The sequence below is a fragment of the Giraffa tippelskirchi genome, chromosome 2 (assembly GCF_054371585.1).
Source record: "Giraffa tippelskirchi isolate mGirTip1 chromosome 2, T2T-mGirTip1v1.2.pri, whole genome shotgun sequence".
Classification (NCBI taxonomy): Eukaryota; Metazoa; Chordata; class Mammalia; order Artiodactyla; family Giraffidae; genus Giraffa; species Giraffa tippelskirchi.
In genome coordinates this window covers 26,097,548-26,123,298 of record NC_137276.1, presented here as the reverse complement: position 1 = coordinate 26,123,298, position 25,751 = coordinate 26,097,548, and the positions used below count along the sequence as shown (strand labels likewise).

General features: G+C 38.6%; 1 protein-coding gene across 15 annotated transcripts in view; it reads right to left on the bottom strand.

Annotated features, from left to right (window-relative positions):
• Positions 1-25,751, bottom strand: part of CFAP43 (cilia and flagella associated protein 43) — a 111,355-nt gene that overhangs the window by 5,185 nt on the left and 80,419 nt on the right. For 10 of the 15 annotated variants that reach the window (XM_081543413.1, XM_081543468.1, XM_081543366.1 and 7 more), the window contains 15 exons: positions 24,526-24,651; positions 21,086-21,190; positions 19,918-20,034; positions 18,496-18,723; positions 16,486-16,692; positions 15,474-15,563; positions 15,101-15,181; positions 14,138-14,263; positions 12,208-12,327; positions 9,292-9,399; positions 8,064-8,150; positions 7,055-7,143; positions 5,289-5,502; positions 4,038-4,150; positions 2,621-2,780 (listed from right to left, as the gene is read on the bottom strand). In XM_081543413.1, the coding sequence (XP_081399539.1) occupies positions 2,621-2,780; positions 4,038-4,150; positions 5,289-5,502; positions 7,055-7,143; positions 8,064-8,150; positions 9,292-9,399; positions 12,208-12,327; positions 14,138-14,263; positions 15,101-15,181; positions 15,474-15,563; positions 16,486-16,692; positions 18,496-18,723; positions 19,918-20,034; positions 21,086-21,190; positions 24,526-24,651 (1,971 nt within the window). Of the gene's footprint in view, positions 1-2,620; positions 2,781-3,953; positions 4,151-5,288; positions 5,503-7,054; positions 7,144-8,063; positions 8,151-9,291; positions 9,400-12,207; positions 12,328-14,137; positions 14,264-15,100; positions 15,182-15,473; positions 15,564-16,485; positions 16,693-18,495; positions 18,724-19,917; positions 20,035-21,085; positions 21,191-24,525; positions 24,652-25,751 lie in introns of those variants that run through there. The other 5 variants (XM_081543385.1, XM_081543404.1, XR_014069218.1 and 2 more) reach the window with 4 other exon arrangements.

Here is a 25,751-nt window from a genome sequence, read left to right as displayed (position 1 = left end):
CACTAAAGATAAAGGATTGTAGTTTAGCGCACTAGGCACAACAGTATCTGGTTGGTAGCTAGTGGAAAAACAAGAAAACTGAATGGGTTATATATGATATTTAATCATTTGGATGTTCTATACTTCATTTCAAATGGACTACATGAAGTTCAGTAATATTTTCATGAAGCTGTTCCCCCAGATTGCTAACAGTGAAACTACTAAGATTCTAAAATAAATTTGTATGTGGGTTCCATCAGTTAACATTTTATATTTTTCCTCTCTTCTCCTTTGAGAACTTAGCTTTTTCAAGATCATGCCATTAGACTATGCCAACTACTACTCTTTTTAAAAATTATTTTTATCTTTTGATCACTGCTTGGCCTCAATTCCTAGAATTTCTCACTTTCAATGATCTTTTCTCTGTTTGCTCAGCCACCCAGCTCCCATGATCATACCCTTGATCTTGTCAACACCACTCCCAAATCTTAAGGCCAAACATTTCTCTGGAGCAGTATCTCTCAAATGGGCAAAATATTGCCCCACCAGCGGACATTCAACTACATTGGGAGACATTTTGGCTGACACAGCTGGAGGGGGAGGCATTGCTACCAGCACCTAGTAGGTAGAAGCCAGGGGTGCTACTAAACTCCACATAATACACAGCACATGAGCTCTCCCCACCAAATAACCGTCCAGCTCAAAAGTCAATAGTGCTGAGGGTGAGAAACACTTCTGTCAAACTACTACATCTCCTCTCTGCTTTCCTTTCAGTCAACTTTTTCATAAGATTTATTAACAGTCCTGGTCTCAACTTCCTCACTTCATATTATTTCTTCAGCCATTGCCATTTGAGCTCCTGCACCAACACTCTACTGAGAGTTGACAACCATGCTCTTGTCAAGTAATTGATATAGTGCATGGTTCCCTCTTCCTTGGAACTGTTTATCTCATGGTTTTTAAGTATATAGAAGATCAATATGAAAATAAAGGATTTGAACAAGACCTAAGAGACATACACAGAATGCCTCACTCAGTACCAGCAGAATACACACTCGTCTGTATTCCCAAATACAGACCATATGTTTGGCCATAAAATGAATCCAAATACATTTTAAAAGATGGAAATCATACAAAGTGTCTGCTCTGACCACAAGGGAATGAAACTAGAAATCAATAACAGAAAGAAAACTGGAATATTTGCAAGTATATGGAGATTCAATCATATATTATTAAATAATCAATGGGGTCAAAGAAGAAATCATAAGCAGTATTAGAAAATACTTTGAAATGAATGTAAGTGAAGATAGAACATACCAGAACTTGTACAAATCCTTCTCAAACACTTACAAAAAAAATTGAAAAGAAGGGAATACTTCCAAACATTTTATGAGGGCAATATTTCCCTGTTATCAAATCCAGAAAAAGACACCACAATAAGAGAAAATTATAGGTCAATATCCTTGATGAATATGGATGCAAGAATCCTGGACAAAATATATTAGCAAACCAAAGTCAAGAATACATTAAAAGGATCACACACACACACACACACACACTCACACACACACACTCACTCCTAAACATATGTTCAGACTGCTGAAAATCAAAGAGAAAATCTCAAAGGCAGACACACTACATTAAGAGGTACGAAGATTAAAAAGATACAGTAGGCATCTTGTCAGAAGTTCTGTAAGCCAGAAGAAGATGAACAACTTTAACGTGAAAAGACTGAGAGAGAGAGAAAGTAAGAGTCTGTCAATCCAGGGAACCCAGCAAAATATCTTTTAATAATAGAGGTGAACCAAAGACAATTTCAGACAAAGGAAAACAGAATTCATTATCAGCAGACAATTCAGTTAAGTTAAAAGAAGTTCTTTAAGCAGAAGGTATATAATACAAAACAGAAACTTCAATCCATGCAAAGAAAGATCTCTTGAAATAGTGTAACTGAAGGGAAATAGAAAATCATTTTTTATTTATTTTTAATCACTCTAAAAGACAACTGACTGCCTAAAGGAACAATAGTAATGCAATGTGGGTTACGAGCAAGTAATACATGTAACAACATTAGCACATAATTTCCAAATAGCACAAAATTCCCAAATATTTGGAAATTAAATAACATACTTCTAAATAACCCATGGTAACTTCAATAGAAAGTTACATGGGGAATTAGATAATACTTTAAATGGAGAGAAAATAAAAATACAAACTATCAAAATTCGTAGGGTGTAGCTAAAATAGTGCTTAGAAGGAAATTTATAACATTAGATGTTTATATTAAAAAACAAGCAAGATCTGAAATCAATTATCTAAGCTTATCAAACTTATCATTAGGTGAGGAAATTCACTCTAACAAAATGATGGTATATTAGAATGAACATTTAACTCTATGGTCTTGAACTTCTTTTTACCTTAAAATTATCCGGGAAGCTTTTAAAAAATATATCCATGTCTAGAGGTGGGGCCTGGACACATGTATAAACTTCTTCAGGTGATTCTAATGTAGAGCTAGAGGTAGGGACCACCTATTGATTCAACTAATTGAAAATGATTTCCCACAGAAATGGGGGAATATAAAAAATATTTGGTACAGCAGGTGACATGTTGTTTTTTCTTCTTAAAAAATGCTAATTACCCGAATCACAGAATTCAAGTCTTCAATTATGATCTTGTTGATGAGGATTGCATCAGAATAATCCAGCATTAACTGGAAATTCTCCAGTTCTATCTGTCCTTGTTTAAGGAGGATTTGGATCGTCAAATTCAACTGGAATTTCACTTTGTCTTCCTGTAATCTAAATTGAAAAAGACTTCAAAGTAAGTAGTTGTAACATATTTATATTCCAAATTTCACCTATCATGTGATATATAAATTCAATAAAATATATACGATATAAAAATTGAGTATAAAATTCAAAATTAATTTTCCTTAAGCGGAAGGGAAACACACTGGAGATTAATGTGGAAAATATTTTTCCAATGACAAGCTTTCCTAGAGATCTCCGTGATACTTCTTTTCTTGCTGATATGGAATTACACTTGGGCTGCTTACAGAATGGTATGCACAGAAACACATCCATAAAGTTTTACTTCATGATTAAGAAAAGACTAATATGCTTTTGAACATAAGTGGAAAAAAAACAGAGACACTACCAAACAACAAATCTACTTTAGGTAGATTTGTTCTGACGTCATGTATTGATCTCTGATATTATATTAACAATGTTTAATCTGCATGGTACATATCAAATCTATTTTTAGGTAATTCATATTCCCGCTTATCACCTAGATCAGAAAATGATGTTTAATGATGAATTTGGAGACATCAGAGAAGTATTTATCAATGTGGCTATAAATATGGCCAAAAGTGAAGCAAGGACATAAGACAGTATCTTAGTTACTCAGGAAAATGCAACAAGCTCCCCTGAAGAAAGATATTAGGTTATCAGGCATCTAGATGGAAATTTCTTGGATATCTGCTTAAATTTCCACACTGTTTGCTTGTGTGGCTTGAGCCTAAAAGTACTTACTAGCAGAAACATATTCTTTGTATTTTTATGTGGAAGGAGATTAAAATAAAAGCCTTTCCCCAAACTTACATGTTTGTTAAGTAAGCCACAGGGATGTAAGCTATATGGAATATAAATATAGTCAATAATATTATCAGAATTTTGTATGATGACAAATGCTAACGAGGCTTATCATGGATATCATCGAGTAATGTACAGCAATATCAGATCACTATTGGTGCATCTGAAACTAATATAACACAAGTAAATTATACTTCAAATTCTAGAAAGAATTGAAAAGTGAAAAAAAAAAACTTGATGGTTTGCAGTAAGAACAGGGAGCATGAAGGTAAATTTAATTCTGAAATAAGGTCTTACATAACAAAATGCACTTTCTCAAAAAGAAGCTATAAAGCATGAATAGGTAAAGTCAGTGCCAGCTGTAAGCCAGTGAGTCAGCACTCTCCCCCCATGATAACACAACTTAATTTAGCCCTAGCTTAGATTTTGAAAACATGAACGTGAATGAAAGGTTCAAATTACAGGGCGAGCTCATGGAACACTTTTTCAATTTCATGTTGCACCTTCTCATCATCCTCAGTTCTTCTCCGGAGGAAAGCCACCATTTCTATTAAGCCAGCAGCTTTCTGCTTTACCTGAAGAAATCAAACCACAAACATCTCAGAACAGGGAGCTTTAGAAATAAAAGCAAACTAATTTTAAAGAACTTGAGAAATATACATCTTTTAATTTTGTTACAAAACCTTAAGTCCAACTTTCTAATAAATTAACAAAAATTTAAATCCCTGCCATTATGTAATACAAGAATCTTGAAACTTACAAGGCACATCCCATGAGTAATTAGAAAAGTATCCCCCCAAAGTGTCAAAATTGCTTCTCACTGAAAGACAATATGCATGCAGCTAAGATTTTTCTTATATCTTATCATCTTAGATAAAATTTTACAACCATAGATACTTCAACAAAAATATGACAGCCTTGCACATGTGGCACCCAATTTAGGGAATTTGGGGGAGTGGAGGCAGGGTGTGGTCAAGAAGCAACAAGAGGAAGGAGTCTTTTCCCAATTAAACACACTCTCAAATTGTTACTGTTTTTTCACATTAACAAAACATTCTAGCAAAACTATAAAGTTGGTTCTGGTTGGTTCTGGTGAAATATAATTCTAGTCTATGCAAAAAGAGATGAACACTACTCAAGACCAGAGCAGATAGAAGAAGTTGTGTCTATAACAGTGTTGTCCAAGAGAAATGTCATGTGAGCCATCAATGCCAGCTGCATACATAATTTTAAATTTTGTAGGAGCCACATTACAAAAGTGAAATGAAACAGGTGAAATTAACTTTACTCTTTTATTTATTTAACACAATATATCCAAAACATTATCATTTCAACCTGTAAAGAATATAAAAATTATTGAGACATTTTCCATTCTCTTTTTCATACTAAGTCTTCTAACTCTGCTCATATTTTTCAGTAACATCATGTCTCAATTAGAACTGTCCACATTTATTTCACATAAAAAATAACCATGTGTGGCTAATGGCTGTCATTTTGGACAGTGGGTCTACAAGTAGGCCTGTACGTAGCCCTCAATCAGACTAAGGTTAATATTTTATTTCTTTATCATTATTATTAATATTACTAACTGCTACCCCAGTGGGAAACCGAAATAATTAGTTTTTCTAGAAGGACTGACCACCATAAACTATATATTTGATACTAGCATACTAAGTGAAATGAAATAAAATAGATTGATAAAATGTTATATACTTTCTGTTCATTTTCCACTTTTGCTCTTCTGGTCATGCAGAAATGTTCCCAGACGGAGGTGTCCAAGCCTTCTGGCATATTATTAATACTGTCCAAGTCATCCATGGCTTTCATTAACTGGACAAAGGCATCCTTATTCAATTTCCCAGATCCTGGTCGCTCTCCAAAAGGCACAAGACTGGTCGTTTCTGCATGCGCTTTGTGTTTGTGAATCCTGGTATTACCAATAAAAGCCCATCAACCTTTCATATTTTCACATACAAAACAATCACTGTTAAATAATATAACCCTTAGCAGAGGGGTGACACTGCATGGCGCTTCCCTGTGGTTAGTGGGTGGATTATCCCAAAGCGAAAAGCACCTGCTGCTGGGACATTCCAACATCTCTGGGATCCTCAGACATGACCTTAAGTGGACTACAGATGTCCCCAACTGCAGTCAGCACTGGAAGCTTTAACTGCACAAGAAAATGTCTCCCTTCTGGGCATTTTAAGCAGGCAAGTAAGTGCCTGAGAGAAGTACGGATGTTCCCTGGTTCTGACCCACACATCCTCTGCTGATGTCCTTGTTGCAGGCAAATAGCCTGGAATATGTTCAGCTATATGTGCCACCAGAGAAGTGCCTCTTTTTTTTATCTACATTATGGATTAGTTTTTTCCCTGGGCTGCAGCTGGGAAGAGAAGGGTACTGAGATTTGTACTAGCACTCATTCTCAAGGTACCTCACAATATGCTGTGAAATTACTATAGTTATCCTCTTTTTCCAGAAGGAAGTGAGTCTCTGAGAGAAGTGACTGACCAAGGCCACAGGTCTGATAGGTGTGGAGTTAGGATTTAAAGCTAATGCTGCTGGACAATACAGCTTATACTTTTTCCACTGCTGCCTTTCGACAGGTCTCACTTCTTTCTTCATAGGCATATACAACTCACTCCTTTAAAAACAGGGAAACCAAGATACAAGGCTTGTTCTAGGCTGAATTTCTCAGGTTGCATATAACCTGTCAAAGGTGAGAAAATCAGTTTGTATCTTAGACACAAATAAGCCTATATCTTTGTGACAAACTCCATGATTCCTGCATTGTGTTTGATTAAAAATTACAGAAATCTGTATAGGTAAAAATTTGGAAATCTGTGAAATTAATTGATACTCTCAAGTATCAAAATCAGATATTTTAGAACTCTTTTGATAATGGCTATTGTCAGTCATTTATACTGGCATTTTTCAAACTTTGTCTTGAACACAATCACATGAGATGCTCCGAGGAAAGGGTCTGGAAAACACTTCCTACTCTGTTTCTCACATGGGATGCAAAGGCTACAGAAAGTTCTGAAATGTTCTTCAGTAAAGAAAATTATATATCTTTTTCAACCCTGTATTTCCTTAAACTTATTTTGTCCTGGAAGCCTTTTATGTGTAATTCCAATTCACACCGCAAGGGATGCATACGTGTTAGAACACATCTTGGGAAAAACAGTTTATAAATCTGTCTGCTATCTATATCTTATCAGGAACTACTTTCATGTATAAAACAAAACCTATAATAGCACTATGATTACCTAGACATTTAATTTCTAAATAATGAAGTCATCAGTCTTCATTGCCTACTGTAAGATATAATAATCTTTAAAAACTGAGTTAAGATCAAAACACTTGGACATTTTCATGTAAATGATGCTACGCTGAATATTATGAACTAATTGGGAGAAAAAGCTGAAATCTAATAAAAATTTTTTTCTCAGAAACATGATAGCAAAGGAGAAACAAACCTTGGTCGGCGTTTAAAAAGTTTGTAGAGTATATCCACCTGATGACTGGGAATTTCAGAAAATTCCTTTTTAAAGCTGCGATCCAGAACCTAAAGAAAAACATATCATTCCCAGGATTGCAACTTTGTTCAGAAGGCTTTTATCTGTGACAATACTCTTTAAAATATTAATTGTATCACTTTGATTTTTAAAAATCCATGAATACTTGGTTTATAACATAGACTTGTTAAAGGGTGACCACTCACGGTGCAAGTATTTCACAAAGATTTACCTTGAACAAGAATCACCTCAGTAAACTAAAAATATTATTTCATATAAGAGGTCTCAGAAATCATTTAGAACTGAAGTGAAGTGAAAGTGAAGTGTTAGTCACTCAGTAGTGTCCGACTCTTTGCAACCCTATAGACTGTAGCCCTCCAGGCTCCTCTGTCCATGGAATTCTCCAGGCAAGAATACTGGTGTGGGTTGCCATTCCCTTCTCTAGGAGATCTTCTTGACCCAGGGTTTGAACCCAGGTCTCCTGCATTGCAGGCAGATTCTTTCCTGTCTGAGCCACTAGTGTTTTATTTAGAAGTAAAGTTTCACAAAATAATATTTACCTGTAAAACAGACAAGGTACCTCTATTTTGTTACACTCCATTCTATTCTTCTGTTTGCTCTTCTATCCTATCCTTTTCCATTTATAAATCTGCTGGTCATAGCCTACTTAATTGATTTCATAACCAACTAAGGGGGATTGCAACCTGAAGTTCGAAAGGCTCTAAAGTCTAGATGAGCTCTTTCCTTTTTTTGTGCAAGAGAAAGCTTAAACCAGAGAAGTTTACAAAAATTTATTTTACACAGTGATTTTCAGAAATACACAATGGCATAGAATGGAGTTTACCCATAATTAAGAATTATAGTAGGAGAAAATTCTATGAGAAGATTAGATTGTATCCCTTTTAGTTCCCCAAATCCAGGCAGCAGCAATGCTATCACACTGGGAAGTGACTGAGGCAACAGCTCTCACTTTGTCTTCCGCCAGTAAGTTGTCATAGTGTTCCTTGTACATATCCAGTTCTTCTCTAGACTTCCGGATGGCCTCTGTGGTCTGCTTCTAGAATAACATCGGGAATAGATCGGAACTGGAGAGTTTTCGGGATAAATACAAATATTGAGCATACTAAAAAGAACAAGGAATTCCCTAGTACAAGATTAATGTGAATTGAAGTATCAATTACAGATAACATTCATAGAAGAAAATAAACTGACTGGAGGCTTTGAAAGGACAAACATCCAATCACCTGTTTCAAAGTGTACCCAGCTCTGTACATGCGAGTGTAAGTGACCAGGGAGCATACTACACCCTTGGCAGAGCAGTGTGGGTGATGAAATTGCACAGGCTTGGGAGTCACGTGGGCCTGGGTTCTGAAAGACTGGCTATATATTAGTAAATGGAGGATGGCCAGATCATACATAAAAATAGAACTGACTCAACCAGCCAGGAGTTGAAACCACAACCTCTGCAGTGATTGGCCCCTAAACTGTCAGAACTTGGTCAATAACTTTCAGCTTTCCTAATTTTTACCACCATTTTCAACTGAGGACCAACCAGGGAGAGCCAAATCTGCTTCCCAAACCAAACACATAGGTAGCCCAGCTTCTAATTAACTTGCCCCAGGCTTCCCCATGCCAACAACTGCTAATCAGATACAGCTGAAGTCCTTTCTTATTTTTCATTAAATGGCTTTCTCATCCCCCTGCCTGCCTTTAAGTGTCTGCCAAACACAAGTGAACGTCATATGATACTTTAAATCATTCATTTATAAATGTCATCAATTAATACTATTAATAAAAGCTGACATCTTTTGAAAATTATTATGTGACAAGTATTTTGTATTCATTGTCTCTTTCATGAAACATATCTATCAGCATTTTAAAAAATATTACAGCTTTTCACTCTATAAGCTAACCCATTGCTTACATATTTAGTGAAACAGAGTGCCAAATGGTCCAGAGAGAACAATACTCCCTAGAGAAGAGCTTGAAAATAATGGTTATGTCTTTAATGGTTGTATCTTGTCCAAGGTCCCATAGCCAGTCAGTGGTTAAAAGTCCCAGACGGGGAGCCAAGGAACACACACACATTTGAGAAGGAATGAGAAAGAAGAAAGGGCCAGGCAGGAGTGTGGACTCTTGTCAAGTGGGAGCGATTGGTCAGAAACCGCTGATACTCAGATATCAGACACTGTATTTACCTTCTCCTCCTGCTTCCTTGCAAGGTAGTTGTTCAGGAATGTTTCTCTGGAGCTTATTTCTTCATCCAACAGTAAAGAGAAAATAAGGTTGTTTATTTTCAATTCCTCCTGTAGAAATATTTTAAAAGGGGAAAAATGATCAATGTGCCCACCAGGGAAAGGATTTTCTATTGAGGGTCACAGACTTGGCACTTACCAAGCGAGTTCATGACACACAGGAAAGAGAAATTCTTTTCAAGAAAAAGGGAATATAAACTTGCAACAACTACTCAGCTGTTTCTACCTTTTTTCAACTTTCATTGCAAGATAAAACATATACATAGGAAAACACATAAAACAAATGTATAATTTAGTGAGTTATTATTAAGGCAAAAAATCATTGTAATCACCACTCAGTTCAAGAACTGGAACTTAACCAGAGCCCTTCCATGTGTCCCCATCCTAATCTCAACTCCAATAATAACCGTTGTCTTGACTTTTACAGTAATCACTTCCTTGTGTTTCTTTATAGTATTATTATCCAAATATGCATCTTCTGGGCACTACTGTATGACTTGTCTGTTGAACAAACTGACACATTCTGAAAGCCTATTATTATCCACAGGTTTTCTTTCAGCCCTTTCTTGCCCTCACATTTATTTGTAGTTATCTGTAGTTTCACCTAGTCTGAGTTTTGCTCACTGCTTACTTATGGTCAGTTCAACAGAGTCCTTTATCCCATGTGTTTCTTGAAAATTTGCAGCTGGGTCAGGGGACAGATCAGACCTGTGTCTGATCTTTTTACAAAGACCATAGGGGACATGGTGTTTTTTGATCAGGAAACAGGTAGTGTCAAGTTGTCTTTCTTTCTGAGACGTTAGCAGCTGTAGATGTCAGTGCTTTGGTTCATTAATCCTTTGAGAGCTGCAAAATGGTGATACTATATTTCTATCATTCCTTCTTCACTTATTAATTGAAATCCTTTTATAAAGGCATGTTTCTCCCTATCTGCTATTTGGTTACCTAGCAGTGTAGTTCATACAGAAAAGCAGAGTAAATTCTTGACACTTTCTCTTTATTAGTTTTTAGATAATAAACTGGTTGTTATCCATTGAAGGCATTTTTATTTTTAAAATATCACAAATTTATTAATATAATAAATTTGATAGGCTTCAGTTAATTGCAGTTGTTATCATTGTTGAATCTTAAATTGTCCCATTTAGGGGATCTTTTAAAGTGGACTCCTTTTGATAGTAGCCTTTAATAATTTCCTCATTGTCTTGTATGAAAGGATGTTTTAAATATGTCTTTTAAAAATAACAGCTTTATTAAGATGTCTTTCACAGTCCTTACAATTCGCTTCTTTAAAGTCTGTAGTTCAATGGTTTTTTAAGTTATATTCTCAGTTGTGCAACCAACACCACAATTTCAGAATATTTCAGCACTTCTAAAAAAAATCCGTTAGCAGTCATTTTCCATTTCTCCCCACACCTTCCAGAGGTCTTCCTGCCTCCACCCCAAGGCAACCGCTAATTAACTTTCTGTCTCTATGGATTTGCCTCTTCTGGACATTTCATATAAATAGAATCACTCAACATGTGGCCCAGAGTGTCTGGCTTCTTTCACTTAGCATACTTTCCAGGTTCATCCATGTTGTAGAACGTATTAGTACTTTTTATTGTTGATTAATATGCCATTACATGAATAAACAACATTTTATTTATTCATTCATAGTTGGACATTTGGGTTATTTCCACTTTGGAGCCATTATGATTAATGCACCCTTATGACTAATGCTGGAGCACTCATTCTCAATCTCCCCCACCAACTACTATATGCATACATTCCCTCCCTCCTGGGCCTGTGATCACGTTCTTCTCTCTGCAGCCACAACTCCTGAGGAAAAGCCCCTTTCCCATGGCTACAGGTCTTACTGGGTCCTGGGAATAGTGTCCTTCCCTTGCCTCTTTAGCTCTAGCCATGACATTGGCTTCCCATTACCTCTAGTCTCTGGGAGTTTCACCACTTTTTGCTGTTTCCCGTAACCCTGCCCATAGCTCAGTTAGGAGTCTCTGCATCTCCCTCTCTTAAATGTAACCCTTTCAGGGTATTTTTCCTGCTGGGACTCTGACAATAGAGACAACCTCAAGGAGCTTCCTTAATTCCTCTCATCTTTCTTGGTTGATCCCCTTTGCTTTGGTGCAATTCATCTTTCATTAACTTGCAGAGAATGGGTGCACAAAAATTTTGAGACCCTGCATTTCTCAAAATATCATTACTCTCCTTTTACATTCAATTAATAGTTTGGTCAGACATAGAATCTGTTAGGAATAATTTTCCCTCAGAATTTAAAGGCTTCATTCTTTGTCTTGTTTTTAAGTTATTGTATACTTCATTTACATTCTTACTGCTGAATCAAAGTAAGTCAGATTTTTCATCTGATCTTTAGGGACATGTAGACTATTTGGTCATTCTACATATAGGATGAGCTCAACCCTTTGCCAGTTGCTGGAAATACAAGGATGAAGAGAGACTCAGTCCCTACCCTCATGGAGCTTAGTCTTGGGAGCATTAAAAAGTAACTCAATAAATTAAAATTCAGTTGTAGTAAGTGATAGAAAGTAAAAGAACAGAGTATATAACAGGAAGATCTAACCTAGTTGGGACCCGAGAGATGGGTAGATATAGTGCAGGAAGCAAAGAGGTTGGAAGAGAGTATTATTGGCAGAGTTGGGAACAAGGAGGTGTGAATCAGGTGGCAGAGAATGGAGCATGGCAACTTAGGGGGAGGGTGGCACAGATGAGGCTGGAACAGCAGGCAGGGCCAGCAAGTGCAGGGCCTTCCTGCCAGACAGGGTGCTGGTATTTATCCTAAGAAGAGTGAAAGGCTTTGGAGGCTCCTTAAAAGAATGTCATATAAGTCAAGCTTTTATTTACCTGGTTGACAACCATCTCTGCCTTCACTCTCCTTTCAAAGAGTCTTTTCAAATGTTCATCAAAATTCTGTGTGCTTTCTTGAATAGAATTTTGAAGTTTCTTCATTTCTGTTTCTAAAGACTAAAAGGAAATCAGCACCAAAGTTAACATGTAGGAACATCAGATGTTCCTAGGAAGTGATTGTTTACATTTTTGCCAAAAGGAAGGGGCAGGTGGAGGGCAGGCCTTGTGAGGTATTCTGGGCTTCCCCTTCAGCCACCGATGATACTCTTGGGTCTGTTATATCGTCTCTCTACTTTTATACATGTTTGACATTTTCCATAATACAAAGGTTTTTTTTTTTTACAAACCTTCAAAGGAGACTTTTTTCTTTTGTAAATGTAAGATATGTATACAACACGTAAGACTACAGCACGCATCTATGGAAAAATCCAGTAGAGAGGGGCAAACTGATGCTGCAGGGAAATGGGGCAGATGGCTGGAGTGATAGCACTAAACAGATGGATGGGACGGGACCCAGCGCACAGCGGGGAACACCAGGTGTGGGCGGCTACAAGGCCATTTCACCCACAAGGAACAGAAAGGCAAGGAGGATCTATGGATTCAAGGCAGGTGGGTAGTAGACGTGGTGGGAAAGGGTAAGGAAAATCTCTCCTAGTTGCTCCTCTTCTCTGAGTGAAACTAAGGGGAGAGTTGAGGGTCAGGTGTTGGAAGTCTGAGGACAGAGGAGAGCACATGACGTGGTCCTCTAGCATCTTGCTACTTAAAGTGTAGTCCACCGACCAGCAGCAGCGGCTGCACCATGTGGTTGCTCAATAGAAATGTAGAATCTCAGGGGCCTTCTCTGTCCTCAGAATGACAGAATCTGAATCTGCATTTTAAAAAAGATCCACCAGGTTAAACCAGGGGGAAATTGAAAGCTGAGGGGAATAGCATCGTTGAGCAGCTTTAAGAACCCAATAAAGACTAAGGTCGTCAGAGTGAAACCACGGAGCATTTTTTCTTTACCCACTGCATGGCGTGAATGCAGAGAAAGTTGAGTGCTGGTTTAATCAAGGCTGAGTTTCTACCAGGTGAGCATGGTCAAGGGGTATGAAGGTGTAGGCAAGAGACTATTTTACAATGCAAGACCATGGAGTAAATGCCACCACTTTAGGCATCTGAATTCCATTAACTTCTTGACACCTTTACTGCACTCAAAACTACTCATTTTGGATAAAACGAAAGGGCACTGTTAGAGGACTGCAGTGAATAAAAACAGGGACAAGTTAACAATAGGTTCAAAGGAGTTGTTCACAAAATATGGCCTCTATAAAGCTGACAAACTTTCCTGCCTTGAATGATGGTATGATTTTACTTTCTTCACAGAAGGATAAATATTAACTTGGTTGTATACCATCACCTTTTACATCTCTATTATAACTGCAAGCAATTTCAATGTCGGAATGGTTCTTTTTAAGGGAAGGAGAAAAGTAGGGACCTGCATTTCAAAAATCTCAAATGAGAATTCTATTGATTGCGTCATACTTCTCTCAAGTCTTTTCCTTAAAATTGAGAGCAAATACAGCAAGAGCATACAGCTTAAATTGATGTAGGCAAGAGACAGCAGTACCTTATGGTGCCTTGAACATACTGTCATAGGTGTTCATTAAACATCTGAAGAATGAGTGAAGGACCAAATGAATTGCAATGAGGTAAAATGGGAAATCAATAAGAACCTTCAATTTTGTTGTGTGTTCTTATTGTTTCAAATTGTTCTAAGTCTTTAAATTTATCTGCACTCACTTCCTCAAATTCTCTTGAGAATTTAAGCTGAAACAACATCCCGAGGCTACTAAAGGCACGGAGAAAATGCCTTTTGCAATGTCATTTGACAAGATACTGAAACAAAACCCTTGGTAAGGTAGGCCATCTTCTCTGCTCTTCTGACCTTTCTATACTTGTCTCTTTCTTCATTTAACTCCTTGACTTTTTTCTCATACTCTTTGAATTGTTTCCTTTCCTCTTCAGACCACAAAGCATCAGGTTTTACCATGAACGGAGGCTGAGGGATCACCTGAAGAAATAAAGGAAAGCATCTAGGCTAAATATAAAGGTAGCAATACAGTAAAACTCAGAGTTATCGTTACAGTTTAAAAAAAGAGCCCTTTAAAAGGGTATAGTTCTTCACATTGGCAAGACAATGACCTAACGCTTTGACCAAAGGATATGAAAAAAAATATTACAACCGTTTTTCTGTGACTTGAGCCAGGGTGAATAGTTTGGGAGGAACCCTGATTCTGAGCTGACAAGTTCAGACATACAAGTTGATATCCTCATAGCTAGAACTATGTCAGAGCTCCAGGGCTACCTATGTCAAGTATCAAAGGGCATGTTCCTTGGTGTGGAGAATTACAGGTGAAGTTTTATCCCTGCTTTCTGTAGAGACCAAAACCACTGTAGTTGTTTTTTTAGTTGTTGTTCATTTGTTGGCTTTTTTTCAGATTGGAGGACAAGCCTGTGGTTTCAAATTCTTATTTGCCTGATACATGTTTATAAGGTACTGAGTGAAGTGAAAGTGTTAGTCGCTCTGTCATGTCCAACTCTATGCTGCCCCGTGGACTACAGCCCGCCAGGCTCCTCTGTCCATAGAATTCTCCAGGCAAGAATACTGGAGTGGGTTGCCATTCCCTTCTCCAGGGGATCTTCCTGACTTAGGAATCCAACCCAGGTATCCTGCACTGCAGGCAGATTCTTTACTGTCTGAGCCACCAGGGAAGCCCTTATGAGGCACTGGGAGTGGTATATTTATTGCTGTAGAATTTCTAAAATTTAGGTTCACATAGGAAAAAATGGTCATGTTTAAGTAGCTCACTCCATCCCATTCTACCTTCCACCAAGGATGGAATCTCACCATTCTCAAAATGTCTTCCTTCTTGACTTCCAGAACTCCTCCCATCATGTCCATGAGGGCTCGGCGTCTTGTGTCAGGGCCCTAGGAAAGAGCCAGGGTCAGAGAGGGTCACTGAGACAGAGACCACTCCAGTGGCACTAGGGACAGACCCACCCCAAAGTTAGATTGACTGTAGTTAGGATTGGGGAGGGTGGGCGGTGGCATGCATGGAGGGGAGAAGAAGCCACTGAGATTCCAGTGACCTCTGACCACGACACATGCCCTAATGTGTCTCTCTGGCGGAGTACAAGTACAAGACTATTCAGCCAAGTTAGGAACAAGTATACCTAAAGGGAAAAAGGGTCTTAGGTACCACCAGAGAAAAACTGCATACCCGTGACAGAAGCAATCGCTCCATTTCACGAGTCACAAGCAAGTCTGCTTTGGCTTTTTGCCACGGTTTAACGTGTCTTTGAGCTGAAATCTGAAAGAGAAAATGTAGTTTCCTGCTGTTATTCTTACAAAACTCAAACCAAAGTTTCCTTCTACACACTGGGAGGAGGTTAGACGGAATTAGGGGGATAGAGGGAATACCCAGGTTTTGCCACTAATTTCCTATTTTGGAATGAAGATGAGATCCAAAATGAGAGAGTTAGAAAAATAGATGATTACTTTCAACAGGGACTGTTAATGTTACTATTACCTCCAAGCAACACTTTTATCTTTTGCCCTGAAGTAATCAAGATGGTTTCATGTGACCAATGGTATTCTCTTTGAATCACTTTTTATAAATGAAATATGGTTATATTTGAAATGTTCTCTTTAGGCATTTAATTGTAACTGTCTCAGTGCCAAACAGGTCTTAATGAGGCTGTCCAGTGAGCCCCTTTCTCTGGAACCCATACTGCTGTAATGGCTACATAACTACTGGAGCTCCATCAGTCTCATTCCCATGATGTGACCCAACTTCTGTGGCTATAGGTGCTGGACCCAAGTTGGCCCAAGGAGCCCCTTTCCAGGCAAATCTGGACCTATGACTATGAGATTATAGTTTGGACCAGATGCTCTCTAGAATATAGGAGATATAACATAGAAACTACTAGAGGCAGCTGAAATGTAGACAGAAGTGAGTCAAAAGATGAAAAAAGAGCACTTCTGGACTCCTCACAAGGCTCTGGTATGTGATTCCTGCTTCTTTCTAGGCTTGGTGTCCAAATCTCTGGACTCCATGGGATTCATAAAAGAAATCCTCATTATTTCTGGGGCTATGTTAGCTGATTTTGTTACTTGTAACCAAGATTTCTACCTTATACAGTTGCTTCTAGCAGCAAAAACAAGGAGAATAAATAAGAGCCTGGAAAATGTCATGAGAAAGAAGGCGAGAGATGATACACAGATAATCATACCTCACTACTTTCCACAACAAGTGTTCTCTCTGGCTTCTCACAGTCCTCGAATTCTGGTTGCCAGACTGATTCTTCCAACTCCAGATCTAAAATAATTTCTTTAATCCTTACATTTTTTTCCTTCACACGTGCAACTTCAACCTCTTTTTGTTTATATGCAGCATCAAACTCACTATTGAAGGCTGTTTTTACCTTGTAAATAATATCCTGAAATATCAATGTTATTATAAACACATCATGTATTATATCTTCACTGGCAACATGGGCCCACATTTTTACTTTTTCTCCCAAATCATTTTACAAATTATACACAAATTAATCTAAAATACCATTTACATTAAGTCATTTCTTGGTTCAGTAATCTATAGTGGCATCTGACCATGAGCAGGATTAAGGCAACAGCACTGTTATACCACAGTGTATATCCAGAAATGTACATTGTAACTCAGTGTGCAGGTATATTAATAAATGCTGAAGTGGATAATGGATATGTGGAGGCTCTTTGGACTATTTTCTCTACGTTTGTGTATGCTTTTTTTTTTTTTTTTTTTAAATCCATCATAAGAACATTTGAAAAGCAACATTCAGTATTTGGGCTTCCCTGGTGGCTCAGATGGTAAAGAATCTGCCTTCAATGCAGGAGACCGGGGTTCGATCTCTGGGTCAGGAAGATCAACTGGAGATGGGAATAGCTACCTACTTCAGTATTCTTGCTTGGAGAATTCCATGGACAGAGGAGTCTGGTGGGCTACGGTCCATGGGGTTGCAAAGAGCCAGACACGATTGAGCGGCTAACACTTTCATTCAGTATTTAAGTTGGGAAATGTCTTTTTTTTGGAATCACGTTTGGGTAGATGAGGTGAGGAAAAGACAGACTGTACAGGTTGTTTGGAGAAGCTCCCATAGAAGCACAACCACATACAATATTCTTCCTCTGTATGGACAGGTCATTTTTAACTAGAAAGGGAGCCCAAGCTAGCTAGTTGGATCAGCCAATTACTAAGGTATCTCTGGTTTGGCAACTGCTTTGCCCCTAGCTCTACTGATGAGTTGAATGATGGATCAAACTAAAAGTTGACTTTAACATCAGTCTATATATCTATTCTACTGAGGATGAAACCATTTAAGCAAGGTGGAAAATGGTCTTAACAGCTGGCAGCAGAATTTCTCCTAGCCTGAAAATACTTTCTGTAGGGAAAAGCTTTTTAATAAAGCAGCAGGAAGGTGGGACACTGAGGGTATAACACAGCAGAAGATAAGCAACCAAAGAGATAACAGTTCTCAGTATAAATACATAAGAATTTCAGGTATTGGAGGAGATGAAGAAGAGAAAAGGATAGGAAGAGACAGCAGAATAACATAGTAGGAAGTTAGAACTCAAACTGCAGACAGGGCTGAAAGACTTTCAGGAGCAGGGACGACCAAACATTAAATATCAAACCATCTGCATTGGTGCAATCTCAAGTTACTGGGTTTTCAAAAGCATTCAGTTGGCATATACAGGTGGTGTGTTCTGAAGCTGACTTGCTGGGTTGAAAGCAAGGAGTAGGCGCTTAGAGCCTGAAGGACACCATACCTTATCCCTGAGCCCCAGAACTTATAGAAATCTTAGAGAGGAAATTGTATTTCCCCAGGTTAAGGAGATAGATAAGCAATCATATGTTGATCTTACAAGGAGTTCCTAACTGACATCTGGGTTACCTAGAAGGTGGCATTCAAGGATTTCTCTTATCTTTGAGTTTCCCAAAGATCTATGTAGAAAGATGGTTCGTGATGCTAGCCAGTGGAGGGTGCTCTTTACAAAACCTGGTATCACAGAACACACTCCACATTGATAAAAACAACTCTTGTCCATAAGCTCTGTTTAAAGAAAATGGAGCTAGCCATCTGCATGTTTCTGTGTGTACTTTAAAGACATCATTTGATTGGCATTAGATTTCAGTTTGAGCCTTTGCAGGAAACTTCATGGAAAGTTTGAGGTTTTCAAAGATAAAGAAAAAATTCACCCACTTTCAGCAATATAATTTGGTTGATTTTCTCCTCTCTGGAATGAAGTTCCAATTGGCTTGACAATAAAGAGGTATGTACCCTAAAATCAGTACTCAGACTGCCAAGCATGTAATTGGGCAAGCTGGTATCTTTCATTGTCCCATCTTCTTCCTCTTCTTCATCCTCCTCTTCATGATGTGTTTTAACCAAGGTAACTGCAGACTGAACCTCTACAATTTCTTTCCGTAGCTAAATATAGAAAAAGATGAAATGAGAGTTAAGCAATAAGAAGAATTCTCTAAAGGGCAAGTTTGGGACAACTTAATTATTTCAACAAGTATTTTAAAATGTTAATTGTCTTGCCAGCAACTGAATTTAAAGTGCTGGATAGTTCCTGAGCCTGCTGAAGAGAAAGCTTCAGAAACTGATAAACCGTGGATAAATCATGAAACTAAAAAATGTTCTTGATAATGTGTAATATTCATATTCTTCTGTCAGGATGACAGCTGCTTGTAAATATTTTTGAGTCTTTCTTGGTACTTAAGCATTAAAAAATATACCTTCTCTTCATGTTTTACAGAAACTTATTCCCATAGGACTGTTACGTGTGCTGCTGCTGCTAAGTCGCTTCAGTCGTGTCCGACTCTGTGCGACCCCATGGACGGCAGCTCACCAGGCTCCGCCGTCCCTAGAATTCTCCAGGCAAGAATACTGGAGTGGGTTGCCATTTCCTTCTCCAGTGCATGAAAGGGAAAAGTGAAAGTGAAGTCGCTCAGTCATGTCCGACTCTTAGCGACCCCATGGACTGTAGCCTACCAGGCTCCTCCATCCATGGGATTTTCCAGGCAAGAGTACTGGAGTGGGGTGCCATTGCCTTCTCCGCTGTTATGTGTAGGCAAGAAGAATTAAGCATGCCTTCAATTTATGTTCCAGAAAAAGAATGAATGCAAAGTTCTGGCCGAAATGAAACTATTACAATTGGGCAGTATTTTTAAGTGGTTTGACAGAGATTGTTGGGGGGGGAAATGCTAGGGTTACTTTAGGAAAACCATAAATCCCCTCAAAACAGATTCTACTTCATCCTGGGCCAACTATCTTAAAATATAATCCCCAGTGATAAGAGATGATAAAATTGAGTGGTGAGTGGATGAAGAACTCATGACCAGGACAAGCACAAACTCCAAAATATAATTTTTAAAAGCATATTATCATATTTGAGGGATAGTTAAAGTTGTTAGGATATAGGTTCTAGACTTACTATTTAGATATAGGCTCCTGTATTCATTAGAATATGTTGTACACATAAACAAGGACTACAAATATAAACACAAACAATATCTAAACTTATCTTGAGTAGTATTCCAACTCAAATCTGTATGAAGGAAATACTGAAACAGAAAACATTATATATAAACACACATATATATATATTTAAAATTGTACTTTAAGACACTCTGTTTCAATCTTCTTTTGCTGCACAACTCTCTTCAATTCTTTCAGCTCTTCATCTGTGCGTCCTTTCATTGGGAAGTTCTCAACCACATAGGGGATATGAAAGCACTTGGGGGTAAAAAAAGCAAAATGAAAAAAACACATTTTTAGTACAATTATGTATATCTGAGGCACTGTGGGAGATGTTTTCTCTGATTAATACTAATTCATAGGTTACCATCATGCATGAGCAAAATGGCTGATGGAAATTTTTAAAAAAGAACAATGCATGCCATCAGTACTGGTGTAACTTTTGTAAGAAAATACTTTTGTGAAAGATCTGTTTCTAGAGCAGTGCTTCTCAACTAGAAGTGATTTTGCTTGCCCCTGTCCCCATCCTCTTCAGGGCCCCAGGGACGTTTGGCAAAGTCTGGAGACGGTTTTGATTATCACTAATGGGGGTGGTGGATACTACTGGGGCCTAATAGACAGAGGTTAGGAATGTTGCAAAAATCCTCCAACCCATAGGACAGCACCCATAACAAAGAATTATCCAGCCCCAAATGTGCCATTCTCATGAAACCCTGTTTTAGAGCGATACTCAATCTCATAAATGTAGGGTGACCAATACTTCGTGATCTAAACAGATGGCATATTTGAAAGTGAAAAAGGTGCTGTTAATAGTTACTCCAGGATCACAGGCATAAATTAGGACTTCTGGTTACCCTAGACAAAAAGGGAAACTGCGTTGGGAGGAATCTTAATAAAAAGGCACAAAAACAGCCCTTTAGAAAATGTGAAGCTAGACACAGGTAGAAATGTGAACATTATTATATCTAGCTTTCAATCTGTGTGGAATGTGAGTGAGGTGGCTTTTTTGGAATACACAGATAATTGAGACCTGGATGCAAGTGGTGTCATAGAGGAAAGAGAGAAAGAGGTGTAAGACAAATCTTAAGAGATGCTGGTTTAGAAGCACATGGGGACCGAGCAGAGAGGGAAGAATGAGACCCAGAGAAAGTGACACAGGAAGGTGGAATTCAGCACAGGAAGGGGCAAGTCGTGGTTTGCTTTCCTATATATGGACTTTCCTGCACTTTTTCTTTTTAAAATTTTCTGCCATGAGACTTTAAATGAAAATTTTCATTGGCTAAGATATATCTGAAGTTGCATCTGTTACCTTAAGAGCTCGGCCTTTCACAGCCATTGAATTCCAGCATTCTTCTTTGATGATTTCAGCCAAATATCTCTTGGCTAGGTTTTGCATCTCAACATCCTTTCTTATCTTAAAGAACACAGATGAAGGGGAAAATAATGTTGAAAATGTGGCCTCAAAGAAAATAGCTTGACTGTAAATTCCTTAACCAGATACACTTGGAGGGGGTACTCCCCTATCTTTGAGAACCTAAGGTTTAGTCTGGAGGCTCAGGATTCCCTTCCTGAGGACCAGGGTGTCAACATGAACACCACCAAGGCCAAGGCAGGTGTGTGGGCCACTGCACAGCTGTGTTAGCTAGATAGTCCACACACACTTCACAGAGCTGGCTGGCTGGTGCAAGGTGGTGAAGCAAACCCACTGTGCCAAGTATTCCTGTTTTATTAGAAAAGTTTGAAATAGCTAAAAATGTTGGCTTAATTCTTGTCAATGCATATACGAAGTGTCAGTTTGTGACCTCTGTCTTGGTGTCTTTACTGTACTAAATTCTTCTTTTATTTACATTTACCATGAAATGAATGTTCTACTACTCCTGGGGATCGAATGATGTACTTTTTCCCATTTAGAAACATATGTTACCTCAATTAGTTTTTATCTCCTTAACTGATTCTATTACTGGGAGATGGGAATACCAGACCATCTGATCTGTCTCTTGAGAAACCTGTATGCAGGTCAGGAAGCAACAGTTAGAACTGGACATGGAACAACAGACTGGTTCCAAATAGGAAAAGGAGTATGTCAAGGCTGCATATTGTCACCCTGCTTATTTAACTTATATGCAGAGTACATCAGGAGAAACGCTGGACTGGAAGAAACACAAGCTGGAATCAAGATTGCCGGGAGAAATATCAATAACCTCAGATATGCAGATGACACCACCCTTAAGGCAGAAAGTGAAGAAGAACTAAAGAGCCTCTTGATGAAAGTGAAAGAGGAGAGTGAAAAAGTTGGCTTAAAGCTCAATGTTCAGAAAACTAAGATCATGGCATCTGGTCCCATCACTTCATGGCAAATAGATGGGGAAACAGTGGAAACAGTGTCAGCTGTATTTTTTTGGGCTCCAAAAATCACTGCTGATGGTGATTGTAGCCATGAGATTAAAAGACGCTTACTCCTTGGAAGGAAGGTTATGACCAACCTAGAGAGCATATTTAAAAGCAGAGACATTATTTTGCCAACAAAGGTCCGTCTAGTCAAGGCTATGGTTTTTCCAGTAGTCATGTATGGATGTGAGAGTTGGACTATAAAGAAAGCTGAGCGCCGAAGAATTGATGCTTTTGAACTGTGGTGTTGGAGAAGACTCTTGAGAGTCCCTTGGACTGTAAGAAGATCCAACCAGTCCATCCTAGGGGAGATCAGTCCTGGGTATTCACTGGAAGGACTGATGTTGAAGCTGAAACTCCAATACTTTGGCTACCTCATGCGAAGAGTTGACTCATTGGAAAAGACCCTAATGCTGGGAAGGATTGGGGGCAGGAGGAGAAGGGGATGACAGAGGATGAGATGGCTGGATGGCATCACCGACTCGATGGACACGGGTTTGGGTAGACTCCGGGAGTTGGTGATGGACAGGGAGGCCTGGCGTGCTGCGATTCATGGGGTAGCAAAAGTCAGACACGACTGAGCAACTGAACTGAACTGAACCTAATATTTAAGTAATGAAGTATTCTTATTTTAATAAAGTTTACCAAAAGAGCTAGCCTGAAAGTGACACCAAACAATCTTTAGTTGTTAGGGTCCTCTTCAGAATCTTTTTTCAAAATTTTTTTTTTTTTACTGAAGTAGTTGATTTACAATGTTGTGCAGATCTTTTTTTTTTTTTTAATTTCACTTTGTTGGTAGAATAATTAGAAAACTAGCTGAGAATAGTATCTCCCAGATTCATTCATTCACTCATTTATTTTTATTTTACTGTCTGAACAAATACCATGTTTAATTTGCATTTTGTTTTTTATTTTGTCCATTGAGTTAATGGCTAAAACAGTTTAAAATTACTTTTTCTTAAATAAACAGCTCTTTTGGCATATCAATTTTCAGAATCTGACTGACTTCCAGGGCCCTTCCAGGCCCTCCCTTTACTACTTCTGAGGCTACTTGATCAACCCTTTCAGAAAAATATTAATACTGTTGGACAGTAATACTATTGGTGCATTAATTAATATTAATTAATGTCCAGGTGGTCATTATTGGGCTTTGGTCTTTTCCCTATTGCTGGGATCCTGGCCAGAGCTGGCTAGTAGCCTGGTCTCTTTAGGACAGGGATCCCTTGCTCTTCCCAGGGACAAATATTCTGCTCCCAGGTGGGTTTGCGGTGCCATCTGCTAATATTGTTCTGTCCTGGACTGTCGGGTTCTACTATCACATCCAGTGTAGGGCTGATATCTCCTCAAAAGCCCAGAGTTCAGGAAAAATAAACATGAGGGAAATGAGCACGTGAAGAGCCTATCTTTGTACCAAAGCCTGAGTCAGAGGATCAAGGAAGCTCCACGAAGGATGCACAGGAATTTGATAAGAAACAAGGAATGGGGGCATCTGGGACAGAGGCATGGGTTGGAGTCGAGTGAGCACAGTGGCTGCATCAGTGGTCAGGTGTCCAGAGGGGCAGGTTCCTGGGGCAGAGCGGTCAGATGTGAGCTTAAAGAAAGAAGCAATGAGAGGATGAGGACGGGAGCAGGCACCTAAGCCAACTCATTTTAGGGTGGTCAAGATGAACGGCCTGGGAGAAGCCGGTGGTATCCCAGGCCTGAGTGAGGCCAGGGCCAAGGAGGATGAGCCAGAAGCACGGTGGGCGAGACCAGGACTGCTTCCTGGCTCTGACTCAAGTTGTATTCTCTTAACCAAGTGACTGAATGTCTATGACTTAGTTTCCTTAAGTGGGGAAAACAATAACCTACCTTTTGGGGTTGTTACAACAATCAGATAACATTCAAAAAGGCCCTAGATTGGTTCCTATCTGTTATAATAAGAAAAGGGGATACATTGCTAGTCTTCTCCAACCACTTGCACAATGGCTATAGCATAGGTGGTGCTCAAAGATAAGAAGAATCAGTGAGTACAGGAAGAATATTTCAACTCTAGTTAAGAAAGGGCTTACTAAACAAAAAGTGTTTGAAGCTGGTTTCAGGTGGTTGAGGAGATTTTCAAAAATGTTCAAATATACGGCAGAAGATGGTTGGCATAATGTCATGGTGGAGAGACAGACAACAGGTGTCTGGCTGGTCTAGATGCTCTTCTTCCCCATAACTCCTCTGATTCATTCCATTTATGTGCACTAAGTTTGCTTTATTCACATTATGGTAGAAAAGTTTCATTTTATTTGCATTATTCTGGAAAATTTCTCCTTCCCATTTTCTTTTTACTTCCTTTATTAATCTTTATGGTGCTTAAATAAAGTTTTTCCCTACCTTTGCCACTTCTTCTTCATTTTCATCATGCAGCCTTTCCAGTTCTTCAAGATCCAGGCCAAATTCTTGTTGCTCTAATTTTGCAATATCATCTACTGCTTCGTTTTCTTCCATCATGTCCAGAACCTGAATTTTCAAGTAGGAAAGGTTGGAGATGAGTAAACAATTAAACTTTAAAGAGATGCTTCCTTGAGTCTCTTCAGACAGCAACCAATAAAAAATAGATATTGTTTATCTAAATGTAACTGTCAAGCAAAGAATTAGATTAGAAGGTTAATTCATAAAAGCTAACTTATCTAAAAACAACAAAAATATGTAATGATATTAAGAAATTACAGATATTTAGGTATGCTAATGGTATTCTTCAGTATTTTCAGAGTTCTTATCTTTTAGATACATATACTTAAATAATTAAAGGTGAAATGATATGAAATCCAGGATATTTTTCAAAAAAATATCCTGGAGAATTATCGTACATGTGCATGGTGAGAGGTGCATGGGAGAGGATGGTGTATATGTGCATGCTCAGTCACTCAGTCATGTCTGACTCTGTGCAACCCCGTGGCTCCTCTGTCCACGGGATTCTCCAGGGAAGAATACTGGAGTGGGTTGCCATTCCCTTCTCCAGAGGATCTTCCCGACTCAGGGATCAAACCCAAGTCTCCTGCATCTCCAGCATTGGCAGGTGAATTCTTTACCCCTGAGCTACCTGGGAAGCCCTAGTGGATGGTGTATAGAGGAAACACTATCAGTGATTAGATTTATTACATTAGTATTCCTTCTCTTTATATGTATATTTGAATATTTCTTTTTTTTTAATTAATTTATTTTAGTTGAGGGCTAATTACTTTATAATATTGTAGTGGTTTTTGCCATACATTGACATGAATCAGCCATGGGTTTACATGTGTTCCCCATCCTGAACCCTCTCACCTCCCTCCCCATCCCATCCCTCTGGGTCATCCCATTGCCCCAGCCCTGAGCATTTGTCTCATGCATCGAACCTGGACTGGCGTTCTGTTTCACATATGATAATATACATGTTCCAATGCTATTCTCCCAGAACGTCCCACTCTCACCTTCTCCCTCAGAATCCATAAGACTGTTCTATGCATCTGTGTCTCTTATTCTGTCTCACATATAGGGTTATCGTTTCCATCTTTCAAATTTCATATATATGCATTAGTATACTGTATTGGTGTTTTTCTTTCTGGCTTACTTCACTC